The 10000-nt window shown below is 36.9% G+C and overlaps 1 protein-coding gene across 2 annotated transcripts in view; it reads right to left on the bottom strand.

The window, feature by feature from the left end:
- LOC144968048 (glutamate receptor ionotropic, kainate 2-like) overlaps window positions 1-10000 on the bottom strand; it is a 170114-nt gene that overhangs the window by 37487 nt on the left and 122627 nt on the right. For both annotated transcript variants that reach the window (XM_078906009.1, XM_078906010.1), the window contains exons 3-5: window positions 3288-3545; window positions 2614-2769; window positions 1-76 (exon numbers count right to left, since the gene is read on the bottom strand). The exon at window positions 1-76 is cut by the window's left edge and continues 170 nt beyond it. In XM_078906009.1, coding sequence (XP_078762135.1) covers window positions 1-76; window positions 2614-2769; window positions 3288-3378 — 323 coding nt within the window. In that variant the 5' untranslated portion in view covers window positions 3379-3545. The remainder of the gene's footprint in view (window positions 77-2613; window positions 2770-3287; window positions 3546-10000) is intronic.

Consider the following 10000-nt stretch of genomic DNA (forward strand, 5'->3'; position numbering starts at 1 on the left):
GACTGTACGTGTTGAGATGATAGCGGTGACATGGGCCCAAAGATAGCAGCGATGCCAACGTTGGTCATACGGCATACTGAAACGATAGGAAAGTTTGTGGGGGTTTTGAACCAAATTTAACTACCGTAATCTAGAAAATAACATATAAAAATTTGTCCAGAAGACTTGCAATTCAAATATCGATTGATTTAAATGACCCTCATTTTTAAAAAAAATCTCTCAAACCTGGGACTTTAATTAAGACTTCTCGGAGTCTCATGTTTGAGAGTTTTTACCAAGATGAGGGTCATTTAATTCGATCGATATTTGAAGGACGGGTTTTCTGGCCAAATTGTTAAATACGCGATTTTTCAGAGTACGGCAGTTAACTGGTGAAGGGAGTGCCGCAGAATTGGACACCATCAAACACCAGAATTGTATTTCTTTGATACATAAGAGATGATCTTTATAAAATAAACACACACAAAAAATAAAAATAATAAATTTGTTTAAAAATATTAATAATTAAAAAACAAAACAAAAAAGAATAACCCCCCAAAAAAACAAAAACAGGCCTACATTTTCAAAAATGTAATTTTTTTCATTCTACGACACAGCTGGTGGTGCCGATCTCAATTAGCGCCGCCAATCTGTGAGGCTATGAAAAAGTGACGGAGATGTTTCAATCTCAGTTTTAAATCATGGCTTATTTGTTTGTCTGTTCTTTTTCGACTTTTAGTTTGTTATTCCCAATTTCCCCCTCTTTGTTTGTCATGCATTCATTATGTCCCGGTGAAGAACATCTTAAATCACTATCGTTCAATAATGCAGTGGTGCATAATCAGTGAAAAAATAATCGTGTTTTTAGAATAACATTTCTATTGCATTTATTGCGACAATGAAAGTTTAGTCGAGTTGTTAAGCACACAATTTTTATTGCATGAAATTATAATACTCTATTTACCAATGAGGGCGGAGTGGGAGGGGAGTGGCCGAGTAGTTAAGGCGTTGCACTGTGATCCGGAAGGCCCCGAGTTCGAGCCCTCGCTTCATTTTTGTTTTTCTTGGGCAAGATATTAATCCCACAATTTGCTCACAGTGGACAAGTTTGATTCCTCTTGACATCAGACGTTTGTTTAATGGATGGGATATTTACATTACTTCACGGAATGCCTCGACAGCAAACGATGCAATATGAAAGTATATTAATTTTTAATAGGTTTAAAAATTAAAGGGGGTTCCGATAGCTCAGTTGGTAGAGCACTCGCTTCACACGCAAAGGGACCGAGATCGATCTCGGGTGCAGTCGAGATTTTTTTTCTGATCTCCCTGTGCACCCAGCAGTGAATGGCTAGCCGAGTCTGTTAGATTATCATTTTTCGTCAAGCAAGCCATAGGAAAATAAATATGTATTTCATATGAGGCCTGTTGGCTCCTTTATTTTAACACCCTTAACAGCATCCATCCCAGCCAAGTACTCATTCACAACTTTAAAAAAAGGTTGAGCTTTTATATCACGCAATATTCACAACACATACTCAAAGGACTTTGCAAGGGGGTCCCTGACTAACAGCAACACTTAACATGTTGGACGAAACATGACGCCTGTTGGGCGATATTACTATTGTTATCGACAGAGACAACGCTGTTAACGGCCAGGTACTCATTTTACACCTGAGTACGGTGAGAGAATGTGAGTAAAGAGCCTTTTCCAAGGACTCAACTACGCGCCGAGCAATGCTCGAACCCAGGACCTTCCGATCTGAAATCGAGTGTCTTATCACTAGACCACATAGCCGTTTAGTTTGAGATAGAACTTTTTGACAATCAGCAAGCCGTATAAAGCCGATAAAGATTAATAAAGAGGGAGGTGAGTGTATTCGTTGATAAAGGACCGATGACGGAATGTACGCTGGAACTCTCCTCGTGATTCTCTGAGAAGGAAATGTTCTCGGCACCATATAATTTGTCTCTTTTGTTTTCTTCTCCTTCGTAACAAAAGCAAATTCAGAACATCTTCTTCGTCGGAAGAATTCATCTTCGGAGAAAATAAAACAAAATCCCTCTGTCTGGCAAAAAATGAAGCATGTAGCATGATAGTGTGAAGTTATATAGCCCAGGGTATGAAGCGTGTAGTGTGTAGCATGTAGCGTGTAGTTCTATGGCCCGTCAGCCTAATGGGAGCGATCTATATTAACTTTCCATGTGCTCGAGGTCATTGGTCACATTGCAAAGTGACCCACATAGTGAAAAGTGCTCACAGCTTTCGAAATATCTAACATCACGATTGGTCATTTGATTCAGTTACATGTGTATGTTTACAACTTTCATAAACAAAGCAGCGTGTTTACATTTTTAAAGAAATACCCAATCGTTGGACAGCAACAAAACATGTGATTGATGACTTGGTTGGACGAAAACATGAATATAGATAGTATGCAGATGACGTCACTCAGGCCTTTTTTATTGTTTTTGCCATCCGCGTTTGTGAGTTGTTCTCACTAAACTGTATTAACCAGACTATAAAAGTTCATGGTTACACAGAGTTTGTGTGTTGGTCCATTATACTTCCGGATGGCAATGTTGTGAACTCCTTGGCCAAGCGCATTCTATCTATAGATCGCTCCCATTTACCTTTTCTCTGGGCATTGAAACTGTCCTGTGCCTTGACAGTATCCTTGTCCAGAAAGATCAGTGTTTGTCCCAGGATATTGTCATCCATATTGATGTCTTCAGCAGCCCACTTAAGGGCAAGGAACTGACCTTCATTTTCTGGTTCATACAAGACACCTGTAGAGTTATATAAAGTGTGGTATTGTTAAGTTACAATATATATATATATTTTATATATATATATATATATATATTATAATATATATATATATTATATATAAGAAGAAGAAGAAGAAGAAGAAGAAGAAGAAGAAGAAGAAGAAGAAGAAGAAGAAGAAGATGGAAACGAACAATAACAAGCAGATTTGGATGAGGATGAACGATGATGATAATGATGAATGATGATAATGATGATGATGATAATGATGATGATGATGATGATGATGATGATGATGATGATGATGATGATGATGATGATGATGATGATGATGATCATGATGATGATGATCATGATGATGATCATGATGGTGGTGGTGGTGGTGGTGGTGGTGGTGATAGTGGTGGTAGTGTAGATGGTGATAGTGGTGGTAGTGGTGGTGGTGGTGGTGGTGGTGGTGTTGTTCTGCTGCTGCTGCTGGTCGTGGTGATGGTGGTGGCGGTGACTATAGAATATTTGAAATAATATAATGACATACCGACTCTCAGCCGTGATGGCAATGCAATGACGTAGTGAAGTGATGACAACAAACAAAGACACGGCAGTAACAATGACGTTTGAATATGCATTCTGGTGGAGGATTCGATGGGATTCTGGAGGAACCCTGACGAGGGCCCCTCTTTGCTACCCCCTTCTGGTTCTCACACTTTTTGTTGGTAATGGATGATGTTGAGTGATCAATGGTCTTTCAGCTGCATGGGGACGTCAATCTGGTGATGACTAGAGTCAACTATTTCTGAAAAAAAAAATTAATTAAACGTTACATCGGTTAAATTTCAACGATTTGATACATCGTTTATGTCACAAATTGAAGCGAACATTATGAGATCCTTTTACAAGGGGGCAGCGTGGCTCAGCGGTAGGTCTTCGCTTCGTACCCGACAGATACCGAGTTCGATCACCCTCCGCTGCGCTGTGTGGCCTTGATCAAGTTACCTCGCCTTAGATCAATTTGCGGCGCTGCACTGCGCCTGACGCCTGGGTTAAATCCAGTCTTCCCTTGGGATAGACTCTAGAGACAAATTTCCCCGACGGGATGAATAAATGGAATTTTATTTTTATTTATTTATTTATTTATTTATTTATTTATTATACAAGCAAGCCCGATATTTAAAAAAACAAACAGTGTAGACGTCTAATCTCAGTTAGAAAATAAATTGAGATCTCGCATTACAGGCGTCTTGCCTCGTCCTACACGTTCAGCATTGCTGTTGGTTAGGGACCCCTTGTAAAGAGATTTGACTACGTTCAGTGAATAATTTATAAAAAGAATTGAGCCCTTATACAGGGCGATATCCACTAAACGTGCTCATATCACTTTACAAAGGGTCCCTGGCCAACAGCATTACCGCACTATATAATTGTTCAAGTTATTTGTATATTTTTTAAATACACAGTCAACGGAGATTTGTGTTGAATGATATCACATGATCTATTATTACAACCGAATATAGAAATGTGGTACTTGGTATCAACAAACATACTTTACAGATTCGAGGAACTGATCCTCAATGTTTTGTTTATTAATTAATACTAGAGTTATCTTTCAGCTTTGGGGGAGGGGGGGGGGGGCATTCGGAAATAATATGCAAATCAATAATTTTCCTCCGTGCAATCGTTCCAAAAAATCTCGTATTTCTTATTTTTGTGTGTGAAAAAATTATCTTCAAATATTTCATTCATTGTTGTTTTGGAGGAGGCCGGGGGGGGGGGGGGGTTTTATATTTTCATCATCAGGGGTTACTCATTGACAATTTCCTTCTTTAAAAAAGCTCAAAGATTGTTGGAAGTCGCCAAAACTTACACCCGAAATCCGTTACAAGCAAGAAAATTCAGACGATCTGGAAAATCGCTATCGATCATCTGAGTAAGGGTTTGTTTATATTAGAATATTTTGAAATTGGATTACGGCTTTTGATGCAATTGTGCCTAAAGGCGACCAACCGTAGCCTTCGATAAAATATAGCCTGACACAAAAACCCTCTAGGACTGGCAGTTTGACGTCATTTTTTAGGTTTGTGTAGCGTCTAGTGAGTTGTCGTTAGTAGAGCTAAAGGAAAAAAGTGATTTCATTGGTTGAACAATTGAATAGAACTCACGATTTGTTTTCTTTTGTGGCAAAAGATTGGCATTTTGACGTCATTTTCTGGTCAGTGTCAGGCCATAACTACGACCAACTCGGTTCCTTAGCATAAAGAGCTGTAATTAAGAGTCATAAAGCCCATAAGACGCCCAACGGTTAGATATCCCTGTTTAAATATTGTTTCACAACAGAGCTAGCTTTGAAAAGGACGCATATCTTCCTCTTCCTCAAATAAATCAAATAATTCGGTCAGAATAATATTGATGTCGAAGTGGAAATAATGCGGTATGTGGTCTTGTGGGATGACACTCGCTTTCGGATTGGAAAGTCCTGGGTTCGAGCTTCGCTAGGCGCATAGTTGAGTCCTTGGAAAAGACTCTTTACTCACATTCTCTCACCGTACTCAGGTATAAAATGAGTACCTAGCCGATAACAGCGTTGCCTCTGTCGGAAAACATGCAATATCGCCTAACAGGCATCATGTCCCGTTCTACATGATACGTGTTGCTCTTGGTCAGATAACCCCTGTTACTCGCTTTGACCACGTTTAGTGGATATTGCCTAATATAAAAGCTCAAGTTTTTTGGGGTATTTTTCTTTTTGATCCATGAAAATCCAATATCAAAAACGATGGTGCTTTCCTGATGGTATGAAGTGCACCTTAAGACTCAATATTGCTCAGAAGTTTGAAACCCTCGGTTAGGGTTTTCCATGAGCGGAAAGCAAGATGTAAACATTGAATAGTAGCAGGCCTATGAAGCCGGAGTGAATCCCGATTTCTATAGCGTGAAATGGACAATATTAATTGCTTGTTATAGTAGTGTTAGTATATTATCGAAACGTCCTTTCCGCCAGATCTAACAGACCCAATCACTGTTGGGAAAACGGAGGGGGAGAGGAGCGGGGGGAGAGGGGGGGGGGGTTAGAAAATATTCCCGACTACACCGGGATTGATCTTCGTGACTTTGCGTGTGTGGACAAGTGTTATACCAACGAAGCTATGGGGACCCCGGCTGGATATAGGACAGCTAGTTTGTATATAACGTAACCCTCTCCTTACAGCCTACAGCAAAATCCTCACATTTGTTTCGACACAATATACATTTCTTTTTTTATTCAGATTTATTTTGTACATCACAACGTTCATTGTTTAATTAATAAGAACATAAAGCTGTTTTGTAGAGATCTTTTATGAGTTTAAAAAAATAATTTTTCTGGTGCGTAAGCCTGCCACTTTGGGAAAATATTGAAAATGATCGGTAAAGAGAGAGTTAATCCAGTATTTATTTTCTGGTATCTCTATAATATTTCTTACTTTTAACAAAGCACTTTATGCCAGATCTAATAAACCCAGCTATGCAATTACATGCTAGGTGGAGGAGAATATTAAGAAAAATACCTCAAATGAAACCAGGTTTGGAAACATTTACATTTACGTGTATATCGAGTGTTCTATCGATTGGGTTATCTGCACTACTAAAAGATGGAAGAGAATAGACGTCTGTTATCTACAGAGATTTGTAATTCTTATTTCGATGGTTATCTATCGCACAGGAAATCGCCCATCGTGAAGTTAATTTCCGCCAAACATTTTATATTTTTTCCTGTCTTGGATTATTTGCTTTGCAAAAAGAGACAAAAGACACTACCACTCACTTCCTTTCAAGCTAATGATAGAACAACTTGAACACTCTTAGGGATTAAGAAAGTATATTTTCGTTTACTTGAATCAGTCAGATGCATATTTATATAACCATCTATGTAGATAGATCATATCATTCACCATACTCAATGCAGTTAATATTGCTTCGTTTATTCCTTCAACAGAACGAGTAGAACCAAATTTTCATTTCATCTAGTATGGCATCCATCTTTGTTTATATATATATATATATATATATATATATATATATATATATATATATATATATATATATAATACATATATAACATATATACGTATTTATATATAGACATACATATATATTATGTATATATATATATATATATATATATATATATGTGTGTGTGTGTGTGTGTGTGTGTGTGTGCTTGTGCGTGCGTGTGAAGTCATAAAATATAATCCACGAAATAAAAGTGATCGACTTTAATATGAAAGTAAATATATATAAAGAAAATAGAACTACTGTTGACTTATATAGATTGTTTCATGCCACTAGGGCAATCTATGGGAAGTGTAATTGTTATTGTTGTTTACTGTTACTTATGATTGTGTTTCGTATTTGCTGTGTAGTACTTCATATATATGTATATAGAAGGTATAAGTAGTAAAAAAAATTAAGATAAGTAAAAGAAGAAGAAGAAAAAGAAGAAGAAGAAGAAGAAGAAGAAGAAGAAGAAGAAGAAGAAGAAGAAGAAGAAGAAGAAGAAGAAGAAGAAGAAGAAGAAGAAGAAGAAAAAGAAGATAATGATGTTACCGCTGATAACGATGATGATGACGATGATGATGATGACGATGATGATGATGATGATGATGATGATGATGATGATGATGATGATGATGATGATGATGATGATGGTAGAAGAAAAAGAAAAGAAGACGAAAATATAGAGAAAATGTAGATCAATATAATATTATTGTTACATAGTCCAGTAAATATAAAGTATGTATCAAAAACAACAAAACTACATCACAGCAGAAAATTCCATGCCCAGAGCAATAGAATGATAATTAACACTTCAAAGCAAATCAAAGCACCCATACAAATCTATCTAACATTGGTGCCTATCTACACAGACATATGTGTGCGCTTGATGATAATAATAATAATAAAAATGATGATGATTATGTTGATGATGATGATGATAATAATAATAAAATTATAATAAATAATAATAATAATAATAATAATAATAAATAATAATAATAATAATAATAATAATAATAATAATAAATAATAATAATAATAAAATAATAATAATAATAATAATAATAATAATAATAATAATAATAATAATAATAATAATAATAATGATGCTGATAATGATGATGATAATTCATGCTTAAAAACCATATCAAAGCATTGATACAAATCTAGCACTATAAGCTGTTGCTTATCTTTACAGTCATTATGTATGAGAGTGTCGATAAAGATAATAATAATTAAAGTATATATCTACACCTCTACAAATCACATTGCCGGGAATGGATGGCCCGCAGTACTCTGGAATAACCCATATTTAAAAGTTTGACAAGAAAACTCGTCCTTCAAATAACATCTTGGCAAAATACTCTCAAACCTGGGACTTCTTTACAAAAACTCCATTGCATATATTGATAGAGTTGAGGTGCAGATGAATATGGCGGGGGTGAGGAGGAGGAAGAGGAGGACGAGGTGAGGAGGAGGAGAAGGAGAATGGTGATGGTATGGTGGTAGTGGTGGTGGCGGTTATGTTGATGATCGTGAAAAAGAGAAAGAAAGGAAGAAAAAGAGACAGAGAGAGAGAGAGAGAGAGAAAGAGAGAGAGAGAGAGAGAGAGAGAGAGAGAGAGAGAGAGAGAGAGAGAGAGAGAGAGAGAGATCAACACATCGTATAGTCCCGTCTAATGTAAGGCGTATTAAAAACAGAATCCCATGCTCAGAGAAATAGAATAATAACTATTTAATACTTCAAAGTATATCAAATTATCGAATCTATCACTGCTGCTTATCTTTAATATTATAGTCATTATGTATTCGCCAGAAGATAATAATAATTAAAGTAAATATCCACACCTCTACAAATCACTCATTGACGGTATTGGTAGGTAGTGTTATTCCTACACCATTTACAAGACAACACATCTAACTAACTTAGAAGAGAAATAATCAAGACAACCTCTAAACCTATAACTGCCATACTCTTCAAAAACACGTTTTAAAACTTTTGGCCAGAAAACTCGTCCTTCAAGTAACGACCGTATAAAATGACTCTCATCTTGTCAAAAAAAAAAAAACCCAAACACGGAAGCCCCAGGTTTGAGAGTTTTTTTTGACAAGTTGAGGGTCATTTTAATTAATCAATATTTTAAGGCAAAGTTTTCTGGCCAAAATTATAATTACGAATTATTTTTTTTGTTCCCCCCGAGTGCGGTAGATAAAGCACCACAACTACAATGGGCTGCTTTTCTCAGTGACCTCGTCTATAAGATAGTCGGGTAATGATAGGGGTGGCTTTCAACCGTGGTGTCCACCCATTGTCCTGTGAGGAATTAGGGAGGCGATTCCAATCATTGTGTTTTATGGTAGAGAGTAATGACATTGTGAGTCGGCATGGGGAAGGTTGGTGCTTAGATTAGGATATTAGACTATTTGGCGCTAACTGATAGAATGGGTCCGGATTGTTACTTTGGACATTGAGCGCTTGTGTTTAATAATAAATGACTCTTGCTATAGCATGATTTCTTAAATATGCATGTGTAGTATAAAGCGTAGAATGAAAATATAAAAAGAAAATAAAAACATGGGTGAAAAATGTAAAAACTTTAAATATAGTGTGTGAATGAAAGCGTGCTAGTCAAATCAGAAAAATTGCAAGAAAAAGACAGAACAACCTGCCTCGCTGGGGATGGTACCGGTTTTCGTCTTCTTATACAAGTATCTGGGGGGGCGAAGTGGCCGAGTGGTTAAGTCATTGCACTGTGATCCGGATGACCCGGGTTCGAGCCCCGCTTCAGGCACTTTGGTTTTTTTTCCTTGAGCAAGATTATTAACCCCCAATTTGCTCACTTGGACAACATGGGTGAATCCTGTTGACACCAGACATCTTGTTTGATGAGTTATCTATATTCCTTCGTGGAATGCTTGGCGACGATATCTTATGATATCGTTGCGGACAAGGCATATTTTTTTTTAAAAATACAAGTATCTGGTCTTTAACTTTTATAACTTAACACTAAAAAAAATGTTCACCCATTGTCCTGTGAGGAATTAGGGAGGTGATTTCGATCATGGTGTTTTGTGAGTAGGCGTGGGGAAGGTTGGTGCTTAGATTAGGATATTAGACTATTTGGCGCTAACTGATAGAATGGGTCCGGTCCGTTACAGTGGACATTGAGCGGCTGTGTTTAATAATAAATGACTCCTGCTACAGGTTTGTCTATGATGC

The sequence above is a fragment of the Berghia stephanieae genome, chromosome 3 (assembly GCF_034508935.2).
Source record: "Berghia stephanieae isolate SIO BIC M18660-M18661 chromosome 3, UCSD_Bste_1.3, whole genome shotgun sequence".
NCBI lineage: Eukaryota > Metazoa > Mollusca > Gastropoda > Nudibranchia > Aeolidiidae > Berghia > Berghia stephanieae.